This window comes from Terrapene carolina, unplaced genomic scaffold, assembly GCF_002925995.2.
Source record: "Terrapene carolina triunguis isolate 2854851 unplaced genomic scaffold, T_m_triunguis-2.0 Scaffold211, whole genome shotgun sequence".
In the NCBI taxonomy this organism is placed as follows: domain Eukaryota; kingdom Metazoa; phylum Chordata; order Testudines; family Emydidae; genus Terrapene; species Terrapene triunguis.
This window is the reverse complement of record NW_020664562.1, coordinates 27,287,132-27,300,937: the sequence shown is the minus strand read 5'-3', so window position 1 is coordinate 27,300,937 and position 13,806 is coordinate 27,287,132. Positions and strand designations below refer to the sequence as shown.

General features: G+C 40.7%; 1 protein-coding gene across 1 annotated transcript in view; it reads left to right on the top strand.

The window, feature by feature from the left end:
* WDR63 (WD repeat domain 63) overlaps positions 1-13,806 on the top strand; it is a 42,104-nt gene that overhangs the window by 14,875 nt on the left and 13,423 nt on the right. Inside the window, 10 exon segments of the mRNA XM_024201559.2 lie at positions 237-341; positions 3,563-3,709; positions 4,669-4,868; positions 5,433-5,549; positions 6,715-6,905; positions 7,781-7,905; positions 8,006-8,095; positions 10,763-10,852; positions 12,439-12,571; positions 13,023-13,028. Of these exon segments, the coding sequence (XP_024057327.2) occupies positions 237-341; positions 3,563-3,709; positions 4,669-4,868; positions 5,433-5,549; positions 6,715-6,905; positions 7,781-7,905; positions 8,006-8,095; positions 10,763-10,852; positions 12,439-12,571; positions 13,023-13,028 (1,204 nt within the window).

The following is a 13,806-nucleotide window of genomic DNA, read 5'->3' as shown; positions in this document are numbered from 1 at the left end:
CTTTGCCATTGACTTAAATGAGCATAGGATCAAGCTTTATTTGTACATTACTTGCTTTCTACTTTCCACTAAATAGCTACAGTTCTTTGAATTTAAGAATGATTTTTTCTTCAGGATTGTGTTTTCTGGTATTGATTACTTAAATATCTAATTCACAATTTTACAGATCTTAGATTAATATATCAGTTGTAATTGGAAGTTGAATGCATGAAACCTTTCTGTTCTTATTCATGCAGGAATATCCAGGGGAAGAACTTCTGATAGTTTTAGATACAGAGTTCAAATATGGACAGAACTTTTATCTTGTTGCAACCGAAGAGGCCAAGGAAAGCTTTTTAAATGTAAGAAAATCCAAACACACCTTCACATTATTCCACATACTTAAAATAACTCACAGTGCTACAGTCACACACACACACTTTGAGATCTGTATTTAGGGTGACCAGACAGCAAGTGTGAAAAACTGGGACAGAGGGTGGGTGGTAATATGAGCCTATATAAGAAAAAGCCCCAAATATCAGGCCTGTCCCTATAAAATCGGGACATCTGGTCACCCTATCTGTATTGTCTCTTCTTCTCTTTGGCCTGGTCCACACTACCCCCCCACTTCGGACTCAGGTACGCAAATTCAGCTACGTTAATAACGTAGCTGAATTCGAAGTACCTTAGTCCGAACTTACCGCGGGTTCAGACGCTGCAGGCAGGCTCCCCCGTCGATGCCGCGTACTCCTCTCACTGAGCTGGAGTACCGGCATCGACGGCGAGCACTTCCGGGATCGATCCCAGAACACCGATTGCCTGCCGTCGGACCCGGAGGTAAGTGTAGACGTACCCTTTGATTCCCATCCATCAGCTCACCAGCAACAATGGGGCTGAAGGAAGTTTTTCCATCACTTTGTATCAGCTTCACAGCCTCATTCATCACTGTGTTTATCCAATACATCCTCAGTTTTCCTCTCTTGCTAGTTGCTTGCACTCTGGTACATATCACCTCATTTGGTATCCTTTCTGGGTCCATTCTTGACCCATGTTCAAACCATTATAGTTGTCTTTCTTGGCTCTTCTGTAACAGCATTATTTCTTGCCCTAGCCATGTTCTTAGCATGTAATTTTTTATTTTCTGCAGTCTTGAATCTCTCAATATTCCCCTCTGCTAGTTCATTTCTACAGTCAATCTCTTATGTTCATCAGCTTTCCTCATACATCAACATTCTGATCCATACTGCAATATCAGCACAATTGTCTCATATACACTGCTTTTAATTTTTATTGAAATGTCTTAGCCTTCCAGATCTTACAGAGTTTTAGGAATGCAATAGTGACTAGTCTGATTCTTCTTTTTATGTCATCGATACAGATCTTCTTCAATGACATGAAAAGAAGATCTGTATTGAACACACTTATAAATAAAGCACTCTAATTGCAAGAATTTTACACTTTAAGTTAGTCTTAACATGCAAAATATACCTACAATTTATACTGAAAAAGAGTTTGGGTGAAATCCCAACTCCACTGTCAATGGGATTTTTGGCATTGACTTGATTGGTGTCAAGATTACCATTTCTCATAAAACTGGTAATCACACGTGCAAAATCTCTAGTTTTCCAGATTAGACACATTTCAGTAAGAGATTATAATTAGTGAGCTAAGGACTCTTCAAAGGAAGAATATCTATTCAACAAATTGTACTTAGAAAATATATTTTTGAATGCAAAACATTAAAGGAAAACATTAACCTTGTAATTGAAAGTCACATTTGGTTTTGATTTTTTTCCCTACTGTTATTACAAGGAGCACATAAAATTATTATAACTGAAAGATTAGAGAAAACTGTGCTTATTTTCATTGCAAACATTTTTATATAGTCATTTAGACTCTGCTTTTGCAAATTTTTGTACACGTGATTTCAGTAGGCCTATTTATTTGCTTGAGGTTATTAACATGCTTAAGTGTTTGCAGGACTGGAACCTTAATTAGTTAGGTCTCAATTCTGCAATGCACTGGAGCACCACTGTATGGACCCCTGTGACCTTCCAAGTGCAGTACACTGCAGGATGAGGGCCTTAGTCATTTTCTCCTTTTGTTCCTGTGCGTCTGTCACACAGCAGCAGGGGAGGGGAAAAAAGCATTTTAATAGAAAATAAAATAGTGATTGTACATAAGAACAGCCATACTGTGTCAGACCAAAGGTCCATCTACCCCAGTATCCTGTCTTCCAACAGTGGCCAGGTGCTTTAGAGGGAATTAACAGAACAGGTATCAGAACAGGGAGCGGATGGGTCTTTACACAAAGTAAAACCTATTTCCCCATGCTAATTTTTCCCCCTACTGTTACTCACACCTTCTTGTCAACTGTTGGAAATGGGCCATCCTGATTATCACTACAAAGGTTTGTTTTTCTCCTGCTGATAATAGCCCACCTTAACTAATTACCCTCGTTATAGTCAGTATGGCAACACCCATTTTTTCATGTCCTCTGTGTATATATATGTTCCTACTGTATTTTCCACTGCATTCATCTGATGAAGTGAGTTTTAGCCCATGAAACCTTATGCTCAAATAAATTTGTTAGTCTCTAAGGTACCACAAGTACTCCTCGTTCTTCTTGCTGATGCAGACTAACACGACTACCACTCTGAAAGGTATCATCAAGTGATTCATCCCCTGTTGCCCATTACCAGCTTCAGGCAAACAGAGGCTAGAGACACCATTCCTGCCCATCCTGGCTAATAGCCATTGATGGACCTATCCTCCAGGAATTTATCTAGTTATTTTTTGAACCCTGTTATTGTCTTGGCCTTCACAACATCCTCTGGGTAAGAGTTCCACATGTTGACTGTGCGTTGTGTGAAGAAATACTTCCTTTTGTTTGTTTTAAACCTGCTGCCTGTTAATTTCATTTGGTGGACCCCTAGTTCTTGTATTATGAAAAGGAGTAAATGACACTTGCTTATTTACTTTCTCCACACCAGTCATGATTTAATAGATCTCTATCATATTGCCCCTTAGTTGTCTCTTTTCCAAGATGAAAAGTTCCAGTCTTATTAATCTCTCCTCATATGGAATCTGTTCCATCCCCCTAATCATTTTTGTTGCCTTTTTCTGTACCTTTTCCAATTCCAGTACATCTTTTTTGAGAAGGGCAACCACATCTGCACACAGTATTCAAGATGTGGGCATACCATGGATTTATATAGAGGCAATATGATATTTTCTGTCTTATCTATCCCTTTCCTAATGATTCCCAACATTCTGTTAGCTAGTTACAAGGGACTCAGGAGCAGGTGAAGTACATGAAACTACTTTAAACTCCTTTTTAAAAACTGACTTCCTTTCAAATTGACAGTGTCCCTTTAGTATTTATTGGAAAATTCATTGCTAAAAGGACAGGGCCTAATCCTCCAAATCCTTACTCCTGTGAGTAGCCGGATTGACTACATTGAGACTATTTGTGTGAATAAGAATCGGCAACACTGAATTTTTTTTCTACATTTAAATAATATATTTATGTTTATATATGAAAAACTATAAATAAATTCTTTGCAATTACTTTGTCTTATAGCCTCCAGAGGCAGTGGAAGAAGAAGGAGAGACTAAAGAAGGAACGACAGAGGAATACGTTTATAAGCCTCCTGTCCGCAAACCTTGGGTCTCCCTTGGCAGTGAAAAGGAAATTGAAGAAGAATCAGTTAATGAATCTCTTAGAAAGGTCAGAAATTATAAATGTCATTCAATCAAAGTCATATTCTCACACAAATTCTCTGTTAAAATAAAATTAAAGAAGTTCTTTAAATGAACAGAAGGCAGAAAATTTAGAGTTATGCCTGAAATTCTTGTGGCCATCCCAGTTTTGACTGTGATCTTGTCAGATACCACAGCAAAGGAGAGTTGGAACTAGCTAGAAAAACTGAAAGTGCTGTAGGAAGAGATTCTGATGTTTTCCTTTTCCATTTAAGTCCATACGTGATCCAATGCCCTGACTGTAATGAAGGCACTCTGCTGCTGGAGATATAAAACAGAAGTCATGGCCACTTGTGGACATTAAGCATCCCCATCACCATTTGTACGGTTTGAGGTGGTAGTTTTGATAGCTTTGCCAAATAATTACAATTTAGATAATTGTAATTATTTTTTACTTACTTAAGATCCCAATCCTGCTCCAAACAAGTCAATGGAAAAATTCCCATTAATCTCTGGGAAGTCCAAATTCTCCATGTAGTTTAAATGGGATGCAGTATTCTCCTCCATTTGTTCTGGAATCTGCTGTCTGATATAGCATTGGGCTTAAGTTGCATATAGGCTTTGTGGTGGCTCTCAGAGCGGGGTAAATTTCATCCAGAGAGAAGTGAATGAGTTACTTGGGCAAAGGGACAATTTTGATATCTCAGAGTAACAGGATTAGCCCTTTCAGTGCTAGGAGTAATTTAAAAAATATTCAGAAGTCCTGTACCGTTTGGAAAGATAAAAATATATGATGACATACACTTATTGGTGATTTGGGCTCATGAGAGGGGTACAGAATTTCAAAATCTATAAATGTTTGTGAACAAGTGACCACCAGAAGTGACCTTGCAGATCTCTGAATCTCACTGTTTCAAAGGACTTGACTTTCAAGAATAATTTTCCTGTGGTTATTTCAGAAAATCTCTTATTTTGGGTATATTGCAGATTAAATATATGATTTCTCGAGTGCGCAGAGAGTTTGGTTCAAAGGTCAAATTTACTGATAGAAATGCTTCAAGTGTGAAAGATGGCTACATTGAATGTACATCCTATCAGGATAAAAATTTCAGCATTATGAAACTTGAAAAAGATGTTGGTGCACAAGTCGTTCCAAAAGTAAGGGAAATGAGTACTCAAACAAAGTGGTAAGTGTGAAATGGATTTACCAGTTTTTAGTAATTATAAAGGGAAACAATCCCTTCATTATTATTTGTTAATTTATGTCCTGATTCTGAGCTCACTAACAGTAATGTAAACCAGGAATAACTCATTGGAATCAATGGGGTTACACAGTTGTAAATCTAGTGTGAGAGCAGAATCAGGTCCTCTGAGAGCACCTTTTCAAATACTGTGCAGCTAAGTTCTCCCTCACTTCCGAAGTTGGATCAACCCAAATCATCTTACCAACATTAGCAAAAATTAACATACACCTCTACCTCGATATAACACTGTCCTCGGGAACCAAAAAATCTTACCGCGTTATAGGTGAAACCGCGTTATATCGAACTTGCTTTGATCCGCCGGAATGTGCAGCCCCGCCCCCCAGAGCACTGCTTTACCACGTTATATCCAAATTCATGTTATATCAGGTCGCGTTATATTGGGGTAAAGGTGTAGTTAGCTTTCCATTTTTTGTACTTCATAAGGCTTCTTTAAAAAAAAAAAACTTTCAAATTTACCTGTGTTAAAATTTGTTCCAACTTGCTTAGGACCTATCCAAGAAATGCAGCCACACAGTACTTTCCTAGAGAGTTCTCAGGTGAAGAAAAAGAGCTGTGTTTGTCATCTGAGGATCTGAAAGAATTTATTATCTCAGTGTTTTTAAGGTAAAAATGTTGCAATAATATGCATTAAAGTTTACCTTCAGTAAAATGGTACACAGAACTATACAACAGGTGTCACGATATACTTAGGTTTATAACTGTTAGTTTTAAAATCAAGACAAAAAACGGAATTCTCTGATGCATGCATTCCCAATCCATGCTCTTCTGATGTGCTTTGTGGAAGGTGGTTTCAAATTTCTAAAAGAAGTTAGTCAGCTGTTAAGCCACAATTAAATTTCAGATGGTTCAAAGTGTCTGTCAGTAGGAAAGTTTTTAAAGTATATGTCTCACTCATTTCATGTGTTTTTCCATACTCTACGCCAGTGGTGGGCAACCTGTGGCCACAGGTTGCCCACCACTGCTCTACACTGTCACTTTTGGTAATTATTGAAGTACTTCCATCATAGTAATGCTATTGCATACCCGTCCAGTAACGTGACTAACACCTTCCTCTGAAGCATCAGACATTGGCTACTGTCAGAGACAGAATACTGCTCTAGATGGACCAGTGGTCTGGTCCAAGTAGTGCAGTCCCTATGTTTCTATATTCTGCATCTTCCTAGCATATTTTTCTTCTTACTTGATACTGTAATAGGTTTGTGACATCACATTCATTTACATGGGAACAAGTAATACAGTTCATGACAAATTCATTTTCATGGGTAAACAAAAAATTGTGGGCCAGATCCTCAGCTGGTGTAAATGGACATAGCTCTATTAAAGTCAGGGAGCTACATCTATTTATACCACCCGAGGATGTGGCCCTGACTCCTCTGCTGGAGTAAGTAGAAGGAGGAACTGTAAACCGTGAGGGCCCAGTCCTACAGCTCTTACTCACTTGAGGAGTCCACTGAAATCATTGGGGCTCCAGGGTTGGGTAGTAAACTTCAAGAGCCTAATCTAAGCCCACTGAAATCAAATCTATCTGAGCACACACAAGTGAAGTGATAGCACAGTATGTCTATTTTTTATTAAGTGTATTTGAATGTGAAGGGCTCTCTTGAGAGTAGTGACCAGCACTGGGTAACCATTGTGCATACCACTTTGGGAGATGTGATCATAATTTTTAAATGAAAGATGTCTCTTTATTGAATTAATGGGTAATTATCCCATTGAATAATCACATCTAACATTTTTGAAAATGTTAACTATTATTTTCATAACACAGAGTGGAAATAGCATTGCAGCAAAATGAAATTATGAATGCCTTTTTTGATGACTGGAAAGCATTAGCAGAAGATGAAAGTGCCTTTGGTGGCAAGTCAGATGCTTACCTTAAGGAATACCAATCGTTTACAGACCTGCACTATCTGAAGCATAGAACAGTTAGCTGTGTTTGCTGGCATCCAACCATTTATGGTAATGCTTATAAAATATATAGTTCATGCCTGAAATAGTTTGAGAGCTTTAAAGTTTAAATTGATAAAGGTTTTATTGGCTTTTAAATGTGGAAACCACTGATTTGAGATAAAGTGGGATATGGACAGATATTGTGTAGAATTCAAAGAGGTAATGTTGTAGGCCAGATGATTTCTTGTGCAAGTGTATAGTAGAGAATACATAGGAAGGAAATTTTCCCCTTGTGAGATCCATTTAAAGGGACTCTAATTGTGCTGGACCTAATTTCTTTCTCATACTCTCCCAGAAGCACACACTGCTCCATGGAGCCCTGCTTCTCTTTCAACTTCTCCTCACCACTTGCCTATGTGGCTCCACCTGAGTGCAGGGAGCACCAGTAGTCATTCTGAATGCTTCCCAATATTTCCTTTGGGGTATTGCAGCTCCACACATTCCATTGAACAGCCAACACTGCAGGATGCAAAGGAAATCTGCCTTCTTTTTAAGTATAACGACAAAGGAATTGGTTTCTTAATGGGTGCCCAAGAGCATAACCATGTCTGTCACGTTATTCCAGTTTTGAGATTAGAATTTAACGACTCTTAGCAAAAATATTGAGTTATATTCTGGTCTTGGGCTTCCATCACTCATTTTTAAGGTGCCTAATCATTCATTAACTAAAATTATTGCTTTAAAGGTGACCTACAGTGGGGGGAAAAATTGGCTATGTATATAAAAAGGAGACATAGCCAATTTTTTCTCTTTACAGGTCACCTATAAAGCAATAATTAACAGAGCCATTAACACTTGAAGTGGGCATGGCATTGTTTTTTTTGTAGAAGTGCTAAAATTTTCCCTTTATCGACGATGAAGTTGTTTGTTTTCCCCTCGATCAGGGATTATAGCAGTGTCAGTAACAGAGCGGCTTTCTTATGAAGAACGCATTACCCAATCTGGTAAACTGTTGTTGCAGAAGTCACCAATTCTTTTTTGGAGTTTCTCTGACCCTATTCACCCTCAGGTATTTAAACAGGATTTTAAAATATTCAAATTATTCAGACAACAAAGGAACAATCTTTCCAACATGGCTGTATTTCTCAATTGATTATTATTTTTTCTAGTTAATGCTGGAGTGCCCTGAAGACGTCTACTGCTTTGAATTCTGTCCATCTGATCCCAATATCATTGCTGGAGGCTGCATGAATGGACAGGTGTTGGCTCCTTTCTTCTTAGTTCTATTATTTTCTATATTGATTGTTCTAGTCAATCTTCATTTTTGAATTTTAATTTATTACATTAGTGTATCTGCACTAAATAGTGAATATTCAGTGTTCTTGAACAAATGGAAAATGCAGTATGGCAGCAAACTTGGTAGTTTGTATAAACTAGTGAAGCACAGTCAAAATACACATGGCCAAATCATACCACTTGTGGGATAAGTTCCCAGGTTACAGCTCCCATTGTGGTAGTGAAACAGGGTTTGTACCTTTATTGTGCAGGTATGGGCAATGAAGTCTCTTAACCCATGGATAATGAAGTATATGCAAGGAAATCCCATTGCCTGCACTTTACTTCCTACTCCCCTGTTCCTTTTCAGTTTCCTAAGGAACCACATTCCTAGTGGCTCCCTACCTATGTCTGGATCTAAATCCCCCTTGTGAGAGAGGTCTGACAGCACAAGAGAGTATTCCACACCGAATAATGCTGTGGACAACTGTTTAGACAGTGATCCTCATTGACTCATTTTTTTTCTTTAATACATTTTGCTGTTTTGTTAAGTAATTTATCAGAATGAGTATCTTAGGTTTTTCCTCCACAGAATTGCCTCGGCACATTGCCACTCTTAGGAGTATTGCATACTATTCTTCATGTCCCAGAACCACTAAAGGGACTGGGTTGACTAAAAATGTCCACTTCTAGTATCTAAGTGGCTAAGCTAACTGAAAGCTGTAGACCCATCCAGGCCTCTTGGTTCCAGAAACTGAGCATTTTCATCCATTGATAGCAGTTCATAGAAAAAAACATAGAAATTACCATGCTTGATCAGATGTCTGTCTAGTGCAGTATCCTGTCTGTCAGGGGACAGCACCAGATACATCAAAGGAAGGGAGAATATGTAAAGAAGTTTTGGTCTTGTGAGAGTCTGTGATCATAACTGCTTCATGGTTTCAGTAGATGCTTGTCTTTAGGTGGGCTATGCTGCCTTTATCCTTCATCTCCAATATGGCAGAACGGTAGGCCTTTCCTTGGACCAAGAGTACCTGAATGCCTGTTACCAGTTGCACCAGGCCATGTCCAGATCCACGTCCCTGCTTGTACTTCATTGTGGCTTTAGAATACGAATGCTTCCCATCTTTAGAGTTCTCCTCCTTTTTTGGTTCTAGAGGGGAATCAATAAAATATGAACATGATAGAGGATATATAAAATGGTAAATGGTACAAAAGATACAGTTGGGCACCCCATTTATCCTCTCCCATAATACAAAAACAAAGAGACGGAGAATCATAGAAGATTAGGGTTGGAAGAGACCTCAGGAGGTCATTTAGTCCAACCCCCAGCTCAAATCAGGACCAATCCCAACTAAATCATCCCAGCCAGGGCTTTGTCAAGCTGGGCCTTAAAAACCTCTAAGGATGGAGATTTCATCACCTCCCTAGGTAACCCATTCCAATGCTTCATCACCCATCTAGTGAAATAGTTTTTCCTAATATCCAATCTAGACCTCCCCCACTGCAACTTGAGACTATTGCTTCTTGTTCTGTCATCTGCCACCATTGAGAACAGCCGAGCTCCATCCTCTTTGGAATCCCCCTTCAGGTAGTTGAAGGCTGCTATCAAATCCCCCCTCAGTCTTCTTTTCTGCAGACTAAATGAGCCCAGTTCCCTCAGCCTTTTCTCGTAAGTCATGTGCCCCATCCCCCTAATCATTTTTGTTGCCCTCCGCTGGACTCTCCAACTGGTCCACATCCTTTCTGTAGTGGGGGGCCCAAAACTGGACACAACACTCCAGATGTGGCCTCACCAGTGCCGAATAGAGGTGAATAATCACTTCCCTCGATCTGCTGGCAGTGCTCCTACTAATGCAGCCCAATATGCCGTTAGCCTTCTTGGCAACAAGGACACACTGTTGACTCATATCCAGCTTCTCGTCCACTGTAATCCCCAGGTCCTTTTCTGCTGAAATGCTGCTTAGCCAGTCGGTCCCCAGCCTGTAGCAGTGCATGGGATTCTTCCGTCCTAAGTGCAGGATGATGAAATTGAGAGGAAATGCATTTAAACTGTTATAAAAGAAATACCTTCTTTACACAACACATACTTAATTTGTGGAGCCACAAGATATTACTGACCCCAGGAAATTAAAACAATTCAGAAGAGGATTAGACATTTTTATGGACTGGGGAAGTTTTATTCCCAACTTTCATTAGTTAATGTTGGTTTATGAAACATTAACGTTTATATCCCATATAAATGTTTTATCCTGTCTGTAAACATTCTCATCATCCATAGAAATGTCTAATCCTTTATTGAGTCCTGAGGATGTGATGGCATAGAAGCAGTTTTTCAGTCCACAGCCTCAGCAATCACTTTAAAGGTGACACTTAGAAATGCTTGATCAGTGTGACAGGCTGCACAGACCAGCAAATTGTTAACGGACTCAGATGGTTCTAGGATTTGCAGTCTGTTGCACCAGACTGCTACAGTGAGGGTCTGCAGAGGCAATATCTTAAAAAAACCCACCACCCTCCAGTTCTGGCATCGTAAGTAGACTTCCTCCTTCTACTTTCAAACAGTGCTCGTATTACAGTTCAGAAATCTGTTTTAATCTATCGTTTAAACAGAAAAAATACTTTGTAAAGACGTTCATTTCTCCTCATAGGTTGTACTGTGGGACATTTCTGAGTATGAAGAAAAGCTGCAGAATGCTAAAACTGGTGCTGGTGGAAGCAAGAACACTGCTGTTAATATGGTTAGTACTTGAGTTCTGTATTTAGTGCTGGAGTATGCCCTGCTGTGAATAAAAAAAGGGAAAATGAGAGGAAGTTAGGAAATAAATATGGGAAAGGGAATGCAGGCTTAAAATGAAGGAAATATCAGCCTGGCAATGAAGTACTAACTAGACTGTTTGTATTCCGATACACGAGGCAACAAAATAAATCTTTATCAAAATCTCATATCTACATCACCAACCCAGATAAATAATATTACTGTAATTGACACAGACCAGAGATACAATCGGGCATTGTTATTTATTGAGCACCAACAGTGTATTCAGCCCTACCCCCAGGAAGCTACCTGTCACAGGGTGGGACTCACCGGTGCAGCGCCTCCTGCTGGTCGTCCAGGGAATTAGCATTTCCAGCCTCCAGAGCACCCTCTGCAGGCTGGTGTCCCGTTTGCCGCTGGGCCCAAGTCCCTCCTGGATCCCGGTGCCCCTTTCAGGCCGGGGTGCTGCCTCCTGGCAGTACCCCCACAAATCTGGGTCTCCCCTCCCCGGGGAACCCCCACCCTCTATCCCCACCTCGCCTCAGTCTTGGGCTACTGCCAGTCACCATCTAGCCCCCGCTCACTGGGGCGGACTGCAGTGTAAAAGCCACTTATCATAGGCAAGGGGCATTTTGGACCTGCTGCCTCTGCCTGCCCTTGGGCTGCCCTCTGCAACCCCAGTACCTTCTTTGGCCTTTAACAAGGCCTGCAGCCTGGGGGGGTTTCTAGGCCGGAGCTCCCCAGCTCCTCTGGCCTTCCCCCAGCCCTGCTGCTCCAGTCTTGGTACCCTCTCAGCTTCCAGGCAACCAGGCCCTTCCCTCTCTAGCGCATGAGAGAGACTCTCTGTGCTCCTGGCCCATTGCCCTCTTATAAGGGCTAGCTGGGCCCTGATTAAGCCAGCCTCAGCCTGATTGGGGCGTGGCCCCCCCAGCTAAGGCTGCTTTCCCCATTCAGCCCCGCTTTTCCTTCCCTGCCACAGCCCTCTCCCCGGGTTGTTTTAAGCCTTTTCAGGCAGGAGCAGATGACCACCCTGCTACACAACCGCATAGATCAAATCAATATAATATATTAGATGATGGTATAAACTGAAAGCAGAACAGAAATTTTCCCCAGTGCTAAACGTGTATATGGAAGTGTGTTTTAAAGGACAGATTTAAAGGATGGAGGGAAGGTGGTTTGGCTCACGGAATAAGGGAGATAATTCCAGGCAGAGTGTGTGGTATGGAAGAAGGCATGAAGATGAGAATGGAAAGAGGATACAAAGTAGGTAATTAGAAGGAAGGCTTGAGAGCACAGTGGAAGAAATAATGCTCTATTGGAGGTGGCTGGAGCAATTGTGGACATAATTTTTACAGTATGGTATGCCAGGATCTGATTCAAAGCTGACTGAGACTTTCCATTGGCTTTGATGGGCTTTAGATCAGACCCCTAGAAACGTTTCTAGATTGAACTAAAATACTGTAAAGGGACATTAACAATATGTGCAGTTTCCTTTTTTTTTTCTTGATAACTAATGTTGTATTTTGCAAAACATACCTTTTAAAATGTATCTTTTAAAAACTTCTCTAGCCAACGTTTATACAAGCACAACAAAGTGGTAAGGAACCACATTTTGTGAGATATTGTGCAGTCTCTTCTATAGAATATGGCCATAAAACAGTAATAACAGATATACACTGGCTGCCAGACTATTTTGAGGTGAGTTTCAATTGATATTTTATTACTTTTTCTTTATATTTTTAACAAACCACTAATAAAATCAGTGTGTGAACTGCAGATCAGGTGTTACAAGATGAAATTATTTATAATAATCTCAGTAGTACTTGGACTCAGTATTTCTGACTGCATCCCAGAATGCCAAACAATGTCAATCCGGTCCCTCTCATGCTCTCTGTACTTTAGGATGGTACTCCACTTTCACCTTTTATTACAGCTGACTCAGATATGTAGCTGACCTTATTATAAGATTTCTATAGCTTTACTCAGAATTACATTGAAGATGTTTTGATAACTACAGATGGGATTTCAAAATATATTAATTCTACTATGGGAATTCCTAGCCTGACACCGAGAAGTTAAAGCAATAACTTCTTAGGTCACCTAAACAACTTAGTTGCCAGAAATGACTTCACTAACAGATCTCCTTTTTCTAGATAGAAGTTGCACCCACAAAAATTACACCTACATTTTCTTTCTATCCTATTCATAGTGCTCCAGCCATAGTATCTTAAGGGCCCATTCAGCTCCCTTTCAAGTTAGTGTGGGAGGGAAAGAGGGCTCCCAGGAGTCAGCCCTACGTGATAATTTGCTGTCTAAGTGGTAGGATTAGTGAGGTGTGCAAAAAAGAGGCCAGGCTGAAAAATCAGACCCACAACCCAAAGTGGATGTTATCTTGAGAATTTCTTGTAACTAAGTTTTTAAGACTCAGTTGCTACTGCATTAACAGTCGAGTGAAGACCGTGGAGAAGGCAATGCACAGACATCATTGGAAGGAAGATTGATACATTTGCACATTAATAATTATATTGCGATAGTACCCACAACCCCCTCTTGGTACTGTACATACATGTATAAAGACAAGGCCTCCCCAGAAGAGTACATACAAATTTGCCAGTGGTTCAACTCAGGGTATGTCTACAGCAGGGGTGGCCAACCTTTGGCTCCGGAGCCACATGCGGCTCTTCAGAGGTTAATATGCAGCTCCTTGCGTAGGCGCCAACTCCGGGGCTGGAGCTACAGGCGCCAACTTTCTAATGTGCTACAGGGTGCTCGCTGCTCAACCTCTGGCTCTGCCCCAGGCCCCGGCCCCACTCCACCCCTTCCCCCAAGGACCCTGCCCCTTCCCCTCAGTCTGCCATGCCCTTGCTCCTCCTCCTGCCCCCCAACCTCTGAGCCTCCTGCACACCACAAAACAGCTGATCGCAGCGGGCGGGAGGC